At 31.4% G+C, this 15,092-nt stretch overlaps 1 protein-coding gene across 1 annotated transcript; it reads left to right on the top strand.

The window, feature by feature from the left end:
* The first annotated feature begins 1,024 nt into the window (after nucleotides 1-1,024).
* Nucleotides 1,025-4,106, top strand: LOC129891245 (sodium transporter HKT1-like). Its single transcript, XM_055966538.1, has 3 exons — nucleotides 1,025-2,247; nucleotides 2,821-3,048; nucleotides 3,786-4,106. Exons 1-3 carry the CDS (start codon nucleotides 1,025-1,027, stop codon nucleotides 3,982-3,984), a joined length of 1,650 nt encoding a protein of 549 aa, XP_055822513.1. The 3' UTR covers nucleotides 3,985-4,106.
* The last annotated feature ends 10,986 nt before the right edge of the window (nucleotides 4,107-15,092 follow it).

The following is a 15,092-nucleotide window of genomic DNA, read 5'->3' as shown; positions in this document are numbered from 1 at the left end:
TCAAGGCAAATAAATTAGTATTATAATATATTTTATATAGATACACATGTTCTTTTAATTACCAAATAAAAATTAAAGGTCTTTGCAAAGTAAAGTGCACTAATTCACTTGTGATTTCATTCACTGTAACCCATCATGTTCACCAAGAAAAATGAAGAGAAATTGAACATGAACGTGAAAGTTTGGATAGAAGAGGACTTTCGATTCTTAAATATGAGAATAATATTTATTTATGTTAATTTATTTTTTAAATATTTAGTAAATAAGTTACTTTTTATAATGTGCATTAATATGAAGAAATTAATATAATGAAGGGCAAATTTGTCAAATCATAATTGATTTATATTTATTTTTAATAGATTTAAAAAATGATTTTAAAAAATTAAAATAAAAAAGATAGACATAATATCATAAACCATATGAAAGGTAATGTTATAGAGAGAAATCGAAAAGAAGATTTTTGAAATAAAAGATTCCTACGAACAACTAAACTATTTTTTTTAATTGTTAGACTATTCTTCAATCACCAGACGTGTAGGTTTTCCTAAGGACAAGAAATTGCCAAAGAAGTTTTTAAGAAGCAGAGTTTTAATCCAAAGTTTATATTTATATTTAAAAAGATTATTTAAATATATATAAATCAATAATTTAGGGTCCAACAATTTTAAATATTTAAAATTACAAGTTCATAAACTTTAAATTTAACTTCGTTATGACTTGTATACTATCATATTCTATCTAAGTACTACTTCTACCAATTCATTTGAACGCCATCTATGCTCTGAAACAAGTCATTACATTTATGTTGTTAAATTATACATGTCAAGTAAAATATGAAGTTTAAAGTAAAATTATTTTTAAATATAAATCATTTTTAAATTTTAAGATCATATTAAAAAAGATAGAGTGACCTACCTTAATAGGAAGTTTAAAATTAGTAAATCATTTGTAAATATTTTTCTATATATATATACGCCTTACTACTGCAGATCTAAATATAAGAAAAGTTTGTAGTTTCTCAAAGATGAGTAGCTTATCTTATTTGGGAAAAAAGCTACAACATCTTTGTAGCTCTATATTTTTGTATGTGGCATGTTTGTGTGGATCAACATGTTTTCTCATTTCTTCTTTATACAAATCCATTCTTTTTAAAGTGAACAAGTTTTTCATACAACTTTTTTACTTCATCTTCATCTCTATTTTTGGTTTTTTGATTCTCAAAAACTTGAACTCGAGGAGTAGTGGAGATTTTATGTCTAGGAATTTAGACTTGTTTTTCACTTGTGTTTCTTCCGTTACTGTTTCAAGCATGTCCACTTTAGAAATGGAAGTCTTTTCCAATTCCCAACTCATTGTTATAACATTTTTAATGTTCATAGGTGGTGAGGTCTTTATTTCTATGATTGGACTTTATTTAGTTAGACCTAAGTACAAGCCATGGAGAAAAGATAGCAAAATTGAGTCAGTACTCAGTAGTACTAGTACCAGTCCAAGAAACTCGAATTTTAATGATGACGATTATAATTTTGAGTTGGACATTGTCGTTTTACCTGATACCCCAAAATCCAATAACTCAGATAAAGATGATTTCGCGTCATCAGATAATTATAATATCAAGTACCAAGCTATTAAATTTCTTGGGGTTGTAACATTGGTTTATCTTCTAGTCATCAACATTGTTGGTATGTCACTAGTTGTAGTGTACTTAGCCTATGTTTCAAGTGCAAAAGATGTACTAAGAAACAAGGGGCTAAATACCTTCACTTTCGCGATATTCACAACCATTTCATCCTTTGTTAGCTGTGGTTTTGTTCCAACGAACGAAAACATGATGGTATTTAGCAAGAATTCAGGTCTTCTTCTGATTCTCATCCCGCAAATTCTTTTTGGTAACACGTTATATCCAACATGTTTGAGATTTTCTATTAGGTTATTAGGAAAATTACTTGTGTCCAAGAAAAGAGAAGCTAAATATTTGTTGAAGAATTCAAGAGAAATAGGACATCTACATTTGTTTCCTAGGCAACATTCAAGATTATTAGTGGTTACTGTGTTTGGTTTCATCTTGGTGCAATTCATTTTGTTTGGTGTATTGGAATGGAATTCTTCTTCTTTAAATGGACTTAGTAGTTATCAAAGATTTGTGGGATCATTGTTTCAAGTTGTGAATGCAAGACACACTGGTGAAACAATTGTTGATATCTCCACTCTTTCTCCAGCAATTTTAGTGTTGTTCATAGTAATGATGTAAGTTCATATATTCCATTTAATGCTCACACTTTTTTCTTAACGGACTCGCTATAGTTGCTTTATTTATTTTGTATCTTGCTTTTTGATTGTTATATTTTTTTGTAATCATGCTTCGATAACATCTTTTTTTGAGCCGAAGGTCTATCAGAAACAGTCTTTATACCCCATAAAAGTAGGAGTACAGTCTATGTGCATCCCGTTGTAAATCTTTTTTCCAACACATCATACCTTCCTCAGACCCCCACTTGTGAAATTACACTGGATATGTTATTGTTGTTGATAGTTCGCTCCTCTTTTTCTACTCTCACTATACTAGCATTTTCTTTGTTTCAATTTATTGTCTTACTTTTCTTTTAAGATTATTTCAAAAAGAATTAATTTTTTCCCCTAATTTGGCAACTCTTTAAAACCAACATGTCACATGGCACGTCTCAAACCACAAGATCAAATGATAGTTCGATACATTATATATATTTTTAATTTAAAATCAAAAAATTCAAAAATCTTCTTTAATTTTTAAAATTTCATGCTAAATCAAACTAAGATAAACAAATATTTCACTTTTTTCAGGTATCTGCCTCCATATACATCATTTATACCAGTTAAATGTGTTGTTGAGAACCAAGAAGAGCTATTTGAGGAAAAACAGAGAAGAGGAAAAGTTGTAGAAAATTTCATACTTTCCCAACTTTGTTACCTATCCTTCTTCATTCTTCTTATTTGCATCACAGAAAGGAAAAGGATGAAGGATGATCCACTCAACTTTAATGTCTTCAATATTACTCTTGAAGTCATAAGGTACTCTACAAATATCTATTACTCAAATTTTTATTCAACTTTATTTTAAGACTTAACTAGAAAAATGTGGTTAGCCAGTGACGAATCCAGGATTTTTATTAAGAAGTTTCGAAAAATAAAAATATAGTGTTTGATATTTGAACTTGAAACGTCAAGGTGAATTTTGAACCTTTTCAACCACTAAATCAACCTCTAATCTTACGTTCAAGAGGTTCAAAATCTCAATCTCTCTCTCAAAAAAAGTTTAAATTGTTGTAGGTTTTATTTGCAACAAATTTTAAATATATGAAAAATAAATCAACCATACATAAAATTTGAAGAAACAAGAATATTATTGATAAAATACAATTCTGCTCTTCTCTCTCTCTTAAGATTTTTTCATGATTCGAGGGCTATAATGACGTATTTCTCGAACTAGGATAATATGGATCTCAATAATATTTATTTAATCTCCATTGATCTTTGTGAATATTCCAAAATTTAAGGAATATTCGAGCTCTTTAAAGGAATATACTATCATTTATATAGGCATAAGCTAGAATTTAGGGTAGACTAGTCTCCAAGTATCCTAACTGGAATCAAACTCGTCTTGTAAAGTCCTACAAAATTTGAATGTCTGCAAATTTATCTTCAAATTATTGATGTTTGATATTATATAACTATGGAGAACTGTACAATCTATCCAAACATTGTATTCATAAAAATAATTCCTAAATTATTTTTTATTTATTTTGCAGTGCATATGGGAATGTTGGTTTCACAACGGGATATAGTTGTGAACGGATGGTAAATCCAGACCCGACTTGTAAGAATAAATGGTATGGATTTGTAGGGAAATGGAGTGATCAAGGTAAGATAATTATCATTATTGTTATGTTTTTTGGAAGACTAAAGAAGTTCAATATGCAAGGAGGGAAAGCTTGGAAGCTCTTGTAATTACATTAGAGAATGGCATTCAAAGCTTTTATAATAAGAAATTATTTGTACAATTTTGTAAAAAAAATTCCCATCCTCAATGTAATCGAAATTCGAAATGTATATAATATGGAAATTTCTTATGCTCCTTGCATATTGCAGTTTTTAATTTCAGATGATTAAAAAGTTGCATATCCTCTTGATTTCAATTTTCTTCGATAAATAATGTGATTTTTTGATAGTCTTAAGGGAACTTATTTCTAAGATTGTATTCTTCAATGATATACTGAGCAGTAACTCATTTATTTGTATTTAGATATATTAGATATACTATTAACTATGCATCTATGTTATAGTATTTTATTTAAATCCTTTGTAAAGACTTTTAATTTTATTTTATATATTATAATAAAGTCTTTATTTAAACATATCTTTGTGAATATATGTGTGTCCATTGATTGTATAGTAGACGATTTTGTGTATGGAGCATTTTAACTCATACACGGAAGATTAAAATTGTCGGTTCATATAACGTTATAAATTAAAGGTTCACAGTCAAAGATGAAGTAGGACAAACATCTTGATGGTTGTGGCACATGATTAAATATAATTTGATCTTAATTATAAGAATGGTTAAATTCCAACTTCTTGTGCTAGTACATTTTGTATATATTGAATGGACCAATTAGAGATATTTATTTATATTCTGAATATTTATAAATAAATTCTCTAGTCCATTACATGTAATTATACTCTTAATCTTGATATAATTATTATGATCTATGTAATTTATTTTATTATTTTAATCTATTAAAAGGTGAGACTTTTTAATGAGTCAATATATTCCAAATGGATTAGATAATTACAAATGACATAATAATTAGTCAATAGAACCGTGTCTCGGCTTCGAGATAGAAGACACTCTTTTATGGTTACTTATATGTTTTCACGTGAAACCCTGCAGGTGGACTTTTAATTCGACATGTGAAATAAATTGAGTATAAAGATAAAGGATTATTTTAGTCAATAAATTAAAATTTTTAGAAGATTTAATTAAATTAATTGGTGTCGGCAATTCTAACATGGGGGGTTAAATAAGATGTAATGGTAGATTTTATTTAAAAATTAAATCGAGGAGTGCAATTACAGATTTTAAGTGGAATAATTTGTAATTTATTACGATATAGTTAATTCTTTCTTTCGTGAATTAATATTGTAATTGGAAACCTTAGTCAATAAGTCTGCAGTCCCTATTGTGCCTGACTTATTGATCAAGTTCGGAAATTAAAAAAAAAGATCAGATAAATATATTTTCATTTTTCTAATATAGGAGTAAATCATTTTTGATTTTTTTTTAATTATTTAATATTTTTTTTTAAAAAAAGAAAAAATGTTTTATTACCTTAAAAAGGAAAAGGAATGAAATATTCAGGTTATTAAGGGTGTTAATGACTGATTGTGGATGTTAATGATTTTTAATAGCTTTGATGGTCTTTAATGGTTTTAATGGCCAATTATTCTCGTTAATTGAATTTTAATGACTGTTGAAAACATTTTTTCATCTTAACCCTTTCCCCTATTGATGATTAGTATAAATAGGGGTAGTGGTTCTTATGGAAAATCATCACTTTCTGAACACCTTCTTGCCCACACAAGAATAGATACAAAGAATCAGTCAAGAAACTACAGAAGATTGCAATTCTGGATTCCTGATTTTTGACGAAATTTATGAAAGCTTCAAGAGGTTAGTCTTCCAAGTTTACTGTTTTGATTTATGTTATCATGTTATCATGTAATTTTAAGATCCAATGATGTACGCCCGCTGTGTGTATGTTTTTACACTCTAATAATTGGTATAGTCTTCTTACATATACATGATAATGTAATAAGAATTCATGATTTTGATATATATGTATAAGACAAAATTTGGATTAGTTCTTGTTTGGTATAGATTACTCATCGAATCTGAATATATATTTGATATATTTTTTTTCATGTTTATTATCGAATTTGGATATATATTTGATATTTATGTTCTATAAATTACAATTTGGTTCCTGAATTCGTTCACAATGGATGTTTCATTACAAGAGAGTGGCCTGCTAACTCAGATTTAAGCTTTCATGTGTGTTGTTGGATTGCATAATCTAGATATATCATTCTGAATTTAGGAAAGATTTGTCATGAATTTTGATTCTTCCCTGCCATTGTTGCTACACTGATATTATAACAAGATTTGTAGTGATAAGGCAATTTTGTTTGAGCTTATACTTTCTCCCTAAAACTACAGTTTAATGAGCCTATGTAAATTGATCTTTTCGATTGAGGGTAAATTTGGATGGTTTTTGTTATTTTCCCAATCACTGCTGTTTTTTATATACTAAAATCAGTAGCGTAGTGGTAAGGCTATGTTGAATGCACTGTTTATATGACCCTCGCCAGAAACCTTGTCGGTGATTGTCAAATTGATCGGTATCGGAGTTTTTCAAATTTTGACAAACTCCAATTGACCTGATTTTTGGCCGGTTCATTGGAAATGATCCATTGAGCAATACTCACAGCGTTTCTGGCCATTCGGAGTAGTTTTTATGGGTTTTTGATAGTTTTTTCTATTTTCTAAAAATTTTAAAAAATCTGAAAAATTATTTTTTGAAGTCCTGTGACATAAGGGTTCATTTCTTATGTTTTAAATCATTTTTACAGTAAATATATGAGTTTATATGTTGACATCTGTCCTCTTCCCCATTGGATAAACTTGTGTATTCTAAACTGCTATTGTTTCTTTTGATTTGATGACTTGTTTCAACTTACCAACTAAGTGACATGTTGAATCACTGATCAATGTATTGTGTATATGTCTGACTAAACTAAACATATTACTCTCTAACTGAGTTAGATATGTTTTTTTTATGTGTCATACACTTAAACATGCTCATATATTTGCTGGAATGGTTAAGCTTTACTAACGACTCTAAATGTTCATATGCATGATTATATGTGTCTTGTTGTTTTAATTCATATGTATAGCATATATCTAATGATCTGTTTATATTTTTTTATCTTTCAGATTAACTATGTCTTATTTCAATCCTCTATCCTCTATACCAAATCAAAATAAGTAGAGGGTTCGAACTATGTTGATTGGAAAGGAAATTTAGATATAATTCTGACTTTTGAGGGTTACAAATTTGTGCTGGTTGAAGAATGTCCAATCAAACCAGCAGATCCTACTGAGGAGGAGATCAAAGCTTATGACAAATGATTCAAGGCTGATGAGATGGCAAGATGCTTCATTCTTGCCTCAACGGCGAATGTCTTTCAACATCAGCATCATTCCATGACATCTGCTTACGACATACTTGCATCTCTCAAGGAATTGTTCTATGAGTAGACTCCTGCTGCAAAGCAGACTACCATGAAATTCCTTTTAACCACAAAAATGGCTGAAGGATCTTCTATCAGAGAACATGTGCTGAAATTGATGAATTACTTGAATGAGCTGGAGATACTTGGTGCTGAGATTGATAAGGTATCTCAAGTTGAGATGATCCTTCAGACTTTGCTGGACAGTTTTCAATAGTTTCGCTTAAACTATAACATGAACAAGATGGACTTGTCGTTAGAGAAATTGTTGAATGAGTTGCAGGCCGTAGAGACTATAATCAAGCACCAATCTTCTGCGGCGTTTATGGTTGACAAGGCTGGGTCCTCCTCTTCTAAGCCAGCACAATACCAGAAGAAGAAAAAAAAGCCCCGCAAGGCTATGACTCCCGGAGGTGCTAAGGGTGGTGTGGGAAAGATAAAAGACAAGTGCTTTCATTACAAGAAGCCTGGACACCACAAAAAGCAATGCCCAGACTTTCAAGCTAAGATGAAAAACAAAGGTACTTCATTTTTAAATGTCGTTGAAACCAGTTTAGCAGCTTTTTCTATCCAATTATGGATAATAGATTCGGGAGCCACTGATCATGTCTGCACTTCTTTGTAGGAGTTTCAGAAAAAGTGGCAACCAAGTCAGGATGAAGTTTGTGTTTTTCAAGCGAATGAAGAAGCACTGCAAAAACTGTGGGAATTAGGAACTAACTTCGTTCTATTGCCTAGTGTCTGAGCTCGACACCAGTCCTAGCTGTGGGAATAATTTCTATTTCATTTAGTAATTCCAGGCTTCTAGTTTTGAATAATGTCCTTTATGTTCCTTCTATAAGGAGGAATTTGTTATCTGTTTTCAAACTTATAGATGATGATTATGATGTTCATTTTATGAATAATAATGTTCTTATTAAACATAATAACGGTTTTATCCATAGTACTCCCAAAATACAAAATTTATTTGTGTTTGAAGTTTCCCATAAGATGCTACAACAAGCTGAAGTAAATAACATTGTTGTTTCTAATAAAAGAAAACTTATTTCTCAATTGAGTCCAACTTATTTATGGAACTTACGTTTATGTCATATTAATATAAATAGGATTTCACAATTGGTTTCTGATTGACATTTGAATTCATTAAAAGTGGAGACACTACCAACCTATGAATCCTGTTTAAAAGGTAAAATGACAAAGAGACATTTCTCTTCTAAAGGAAATAGAATTAGTAATAAGTTAGAATTAATTCATTCTAATTTGTGTGGCCCGATGAATATACAAGCAAGAGGTGGATTTGAATATTTTGTGACTTTCATAGATGATTACTCAAAATATGGGTATATTTATTTGTTGCATCGTAAATTTGAATACTTTAAAAAATTCAAAGAATTTAAGATTAAAATAGAGAAACGACATGGTAAATATATCCAAACATTACGATCTGATCGTGGTGGTGAATACCTTTCTGCATAATTCATTAAGTACTTATCAAAATCGGAAATTACATCTCAATATTCTACTTCAGGAACACCACAATAAAATGGTGTGACAGAATGAAGAAATAGAACTCTTTTAGAAATAGTTAGATCAATGTTAAGTTATTCTAATTTGCCTTTTAGTTTTGGGGATATGCTTTGAAAACTGCTAATTATAATCTGAACTTGGTTCCTTCGTAATTTGTACCTTTAAACCCATCTGAATTGTGTAATGGGCGCAAGCCTAGTCTACAACATATTCGAGTTTGGAGTTGTCTAGCTCATGAACTCAAAGGAAAAATAGATAAGTTGGAATCTAAAATAGAAGTGTGCATTTTTATCGAATATCCGAAAGGCACTAAAGGAAGTTTATTTTATTGTCTTAAGGAACAAAAGGTAATTGTCTCAACAAATGCCAAGTTTCTCGAACAGGACTATTTGATAAACCATCTTCCTAGGAGTAAACTTGTGTTACAGGAACTATCCAAAAGAATAACTATTACTGAATCAACAGAACAAGTTCCACAAACGGTTATTGACATTCCATTACGTCCACGTAGTGGGAGAAATGTCAATAGGGGATAAATTGCACATTAGATTGCAGAAGAGGTTGCTCTAGATCAAACTCAAGATATTTCACCACCCCAAAGTAGTGGGAGTAATGTCCGATAACCTGCAGCTGGGAGGGACAATGTTCAGGTTGTTTAGGATGTTCCAAATTTAGTTCACAAAGTATCAAATCCTATAGTGGCTAGTCATCATAGTGGGAGAGTTATTAGAAAGCCTGAACTATTTACGATTTTGGGAGAATCATATGATAGAATCCTTGAAGAGCTTAATACAGAACCATTGAATTACGCCGAAGCACTACATGATAAAGATTTTGTTGCTATGAAATCTGAAATGTAATCCATGTACTCTAATCAAGTCTAGGATCTTGTAGAACCACCTGAAGGTGTAAAACCTATTGGTTGTAAGTGGATCTTCAAGTAAAAGAGAGGTGTGTATGGAAAACTGAAAACTTTTAAGGCTAGGCTTGTTGCAAATGGGTATACTCAAAAAGAAGAAATTGATTATGAGAAAACTTTTTCGTCGGTAGTTATGCTCAAATCCATTAGGATTCTCTTGTCCATTGCTGCTCATTACAATTATGAGATTTGGAAAATGGATGTCAATACAGCTTTTCTTAACGGAAGTCTTAATGAGTGCATTTATATGGTACAACCAGAAGGTTTCATAGAAAGTGGCAATGAACACATGTTTTGTAAACTTAAGGGATCTATTTATGGATTGAAACAAGCATCTAGAGCATGGAACATTTGTTTTGACAATTCGATTAAGACTTTTGATTTTGATCAATTTGAAAATGAATCATGCATCTATAAAAAGTGGGAGGGAGACAAAGCAGCATTTTTTATTTTGTACGTTGATGATATTTTGCTCATAGGAAATAAGGTGAGCATGTTGAATTCTATAAAGGAGTGGTTGTCATCACGTTTTGATATGAAAGACTTGGGATAAGTGGATCATATCCTAGGGATTAAGCTTATGCGAGATTGTAAACAAAGGATATTAGGCTTGTCTCAAAGGTTTTATATTGATACTATTCTTGCAAGGTTTAACATGCAAAATTCAAAAAAGGAATTTCTTCCTTTTAGACATGGAATTACTTTATCAAAGGATTAGTCGCCCAAAATGTCTGATGAGATAGAGAGAATGAAGGAGGTTTCATATGCATCTGTTGTAGGGAGTCTCATGTATGCTATGTTATGTACTAGACCAGATATTGCTTTGTTATTGGCACGGTTAGTAGATTTTAGTCTAATTCTGGGAAAGAATATCAAATAGTAGTTAAGCATATAATCAAGTACCTAAATAATACTAGGGATTACATGCTTGTTTTCCATCCTAGAAATCTTGTACCTATTGGGTTTACATATTCAAATTTCTAGTCAGATAGAGAGAATGAAGGTCGACCTCAGGATATGTATTTACTATGGGAGGTGGAGTTGTGATATAGAGGAGTATCAAGCAATCTTGTGTTGTTGATTCTACCATGGAAGCTAGAGCTTGGAGTGGTTCCTTTGATTGAAGCACCTATCACGCTTTATTATGATAACAGTGGTGCAGTTGCAAACTCTAAAGAACCACGTAGCCATAAAAGAAGTAAACACATTAAGAGAAAATATAATTTGATTCATGATATAACTCAAAGGGGTGATGTGAGAGTTTTGATGACTAAATCTAAGAACAATTTGGCGGACCATTTACAAAAGGCTTACCTCAGAAGGTGTTTGATAAGCATGTAGAAGAAATGGGTGTTAAAATTGTAAATGCGTGGTTATAAGTCTAAGTTGGATATTGTTGGGATATACTATTAACCATGTATCTAAGTCATAGTATTTTATTTAAATCCTTTGTAAAGACTTTTTATTTTATTTTATATATTATAATAAAGTCTTTATTTAAACAGATCATTTGGATATATGTGTGTCCATTGATTGTATAGTAGATGATTTTTTGTATGGAGCATTTTAAATCATACACGGAAGATTAAAATTGTCGGTTCATATAAAGTTATAAATTAAAGGTTCACAGTCAAAGATGAAGTAGGACAAACATCTTGATGGTTGTGGCACATGATTAAATATAATTTGATCTTAATTATAAGAATGGTTAAATTCCAACTTCTTGTGCTAGTACATTTTGTATATATTGAATGGACCAATTAGAGATATTTATTTATATTCTGAATATTTATAAATAAATTCTCTAGTCCATTACATGTAATTATACTCTTAATCTTGATATAATTATTATGATCTATGTAATTTATTTTATTATTTTAATCTATTAAAAGGTGAGACTTTTTAATGAGTCAATATATTCCAAATGGATTTGATAATTACAAATGACATAATAATTAGTCAATAGAACCGTGTCTCGGCTTCGAGATAGAAGACACTCTTTTATGGTTACTTATATGTTTTCACGTGAAACCCTGCAGGTGGACTTTTAATTCGACATGTGAAATAAATTGAGTATAAAGATAAAGGATTATTTTAGTCAATAAATAAAAATTCTTAGAAGATTTAATTAAATTAATTGGTGTCGGTAATTCTAACATGGGAGGTTAAATAAGATGTAATGGTAGATTTTAAAAATTAAATCGAGGAGTGCAATTACAGATCTTTAGTGAAATAATTTGTAATTTATTACGATATGGTTAATTCGTTCTTTCATGAATTAATATTGTAATTTGAAGCCTCGGATAATTAGTTTGCGGTCCCTATTGTGCCTGACTGATTGATCAAGTTCGTAAAAAAAAATATCATTATGAGAAAAATATATTTTCATTTTTTTAATATAGGAGTAAATAATTTTGAATTTTTTTTGAATTATTTAATAATTTAAAAAAAGGAAAAACATTTTATTAACTTAAAAGGAAAAGGAAGAAAATATTCAGGTTATTAAGGGTGTTAATGGTTGATTGTAGCTGTTAATAATTTTTAATAGATTTTGATGGTCTTTAATGGTTTTAATGGCCAATTATTCTTCTTAATGGGATTTTAATGGCTGTTGAAAACGTTTTTTCATCTTGAGTCTTTCCCCTATTGATGATTAGTATAAATAGGGGTGGTGGTTCTTATGGAAAATCATCACTTTCTGAACACCTTCTTGCCCACACAAGAATAGATACAAAGAATCAGTCGGGAAACTATAGAAGATTGCAATTCTGGATTCCTGGTTTTTGACGAACTTTGTGAAAGCTTCAAGAGGTTAGTCTTCCAAGTTTACTATTTTGATTTACATTATCATATTATCATGTAAGTTTAACATCCAATGATGTACTTCCACTGTGTGTATGCTTTTACACTCTAACAAGATAAGGCAACATATTTCTAACCCTCTAGGTAGGGGTGGGCATTCAGTTCTTCGGTTCGGTTTTATCATACTTCTATTTGACTTTTCGGGGAAAAGGCGATACCCCATAACTTAAAATACATTTGTGACACATCAACATCAATGCATCAGTGCGATATCGAGAGAATATTGTGGCAAATGGTTGGGAATACCAATTAACCCTAATATTAAGTCATTTGAAGTGTTAAACCAAAGTTATAGGCCAAAGAAAGATCCAAGTTTAAAAGTTCATTTTAGAGGAATATTTCAAATGATCTTATTTATCATCTAACTTTGAATGACCATATCTCCTAATATATAAGAATTAGAGGTCCTACTACCTATCAAATGAAACGTATTTGAGTCTAGTTTGCAGCAAAATAAACCGCTCATTAATATGACTTCAAAGTAAAATGTTATGTATATATTCTATGACACACACGCGCACTGTCCAATCACTGGGGGACATGTGGAAGTTTGCTAAATTTGTTGATTTTATATTAGGACTTAGGGATTTCATTTCCTATATACTCCAAAATATGTAAGGAGTGGTTTTAAGTGGCTTCTTCAAGTCTTGCTCATCTCCGATCCTCCCAAGCTTAAGGTAAGTTGATTTCTTCAAGAATTAAGTGTCTTCCTCTCCATAGACCATAGATATACTTAGCCAAGTATTTTTTACCCATTGTAATTGATGTACTTGGTGAGGGAGTATGTAGAAGGTTGTATTGGTTTTTCTATTGACTCAAGGAGTGTTTGATGGTATTGATTGGGGAAGTAAGTGCATTAAGATAAAATGGAAGGCTAGCATATAAAACAAGACTTTTATAGTTCTTGCAAGTTGTCGCTCGCAAGTGTTCGACGAAATGCCTAAATTGCTTAAGAATATGTTGTAGTTATTTATCTTAGCTCTATTATTGTAATTGATTGTAAGAGTTCTCTTACAACTTAATCTATGAGCTTATAAAGGAATTTGACATCGTTTGATACAAAACTCATGCAATGGTGTCGGAAGCGTGAGTTTGAGTTTATATATATATATATATTTTGGTTGATTAAGGGGCTGGTTCTTTGTGAGGTAAGGATGGGAGAGTAATCTTGACCTCATAGAAAGCTTATGAGCTCATTGCAAAATAAAGAAATAGAAGGGTGTGGTGATATATAATTTATCTATTGTAATTCTTTAGTTTGTCGTTCGTGAACTATTATTTTATTTTTGGCCTCATGGTGCTTCTTGATTAGCTGCTTATACTGCATTATATAATATTATTATAACACCCCAAAAGTCCTTAACTCATATCAGGCTTTGAACAGTTCAAAATAAATTGAAGTTTGCAGAATCATGAGATCTACGAGGAGTTTTTACGTGGCGTAAATAGAAGTACGGCTCGTAGAAGTCATTAGAAGATGAACTTAAAAATCAAAAATTTGGTCTAGGTACCCTCCATGTCATTTTTGTGACAATGCATTCTTTTCATCATTTAGAGTGTTCCTATAGCAACCCCAAGTCATTTATGACTTGCTGGTACTGATTTTTTTTTTTATGGGAACAGACCCTACACGAGGCTCCCACCCCCAAGCCTTAGCATAAATAACCAAAATAAAAATACAAGGAGGGGGACATAAACCTTACCTCCGATCTTATGGTGGTTCATAAGTCGGCTAACCTATTAAGGTCGGATAACTCATCCCCGATACAAAAAAGAGACTAACTATAACTAGAAAGCAGTAAACCTGTGAGAGGACTCCTCCCGGTACAATTCAACTATGAAAGCATAAATGAGGGAGACTCTCCCCTTCCATGAGAAAAAAGGAAAGTAACCTACACTAGTCCTATTCAACTATGCTACGTACCAGACATAGCTACATTGAAGAAGAACAAGTATACGAAACTTCTATCTCGCATGGGATGGGAAATTCCTTTCATCTTTGCTCTTTTTAGTCTTGTCGTACCAAGTAAATCCAGGTGAAGTGTGCCTTTGTATCAGTATCATGATTACCAGCTAAGGAGGCTGAAAGGAGAGGAAGTATATGGAGCTATAGTAGCCAACATCCTTGGATTTGTTGTAGAGAAAAGTGTAGCTGCATTCGAACACCTGCATGGGGTTCCAAATGTATGGTTGCTGCAGACCTGCACCTACAAGTAGCCAAGGGAGCAAACAAACATGGTTGTTGTAGTTCTGTAACCAGCTCCTTGTTGTCTCTCCCTCTGTTGGATGATGGTCAAGTCCTTGGGATACCTGCACAGACAGACAAAACCAGAAACATACACAAGCAACCAAGTCTAGAGGTTGCTGTACATGGGAGTGTGTTGGTTTTGGCATCTGTTGTTGCTGATGCTGTTGAACTTCATCTTTCAAGTCTGCACTTTCAGCTTCAGCTCTGTGG

The sequence above is a fragment of the Solanum dulcamara genome, chromosome 6, assembly GCF_947179165.1.
Source record: "Solanum dulcamara chromosome 6, daSolDulc1.2, whole genome shotgun sequence".
Taxonomy (NCBI): Eukaryota; Viridiplantae; Streptophyta; class Magnoliopsida; order Solanales; family Solanaceae; genus Solanum; species Solanum dulcamara.
The sequence above is the reverse complement of the archived record's forward strand: the minus strand, read 5'-3'. Positions and strand labels throughout refer to the sequence as shown.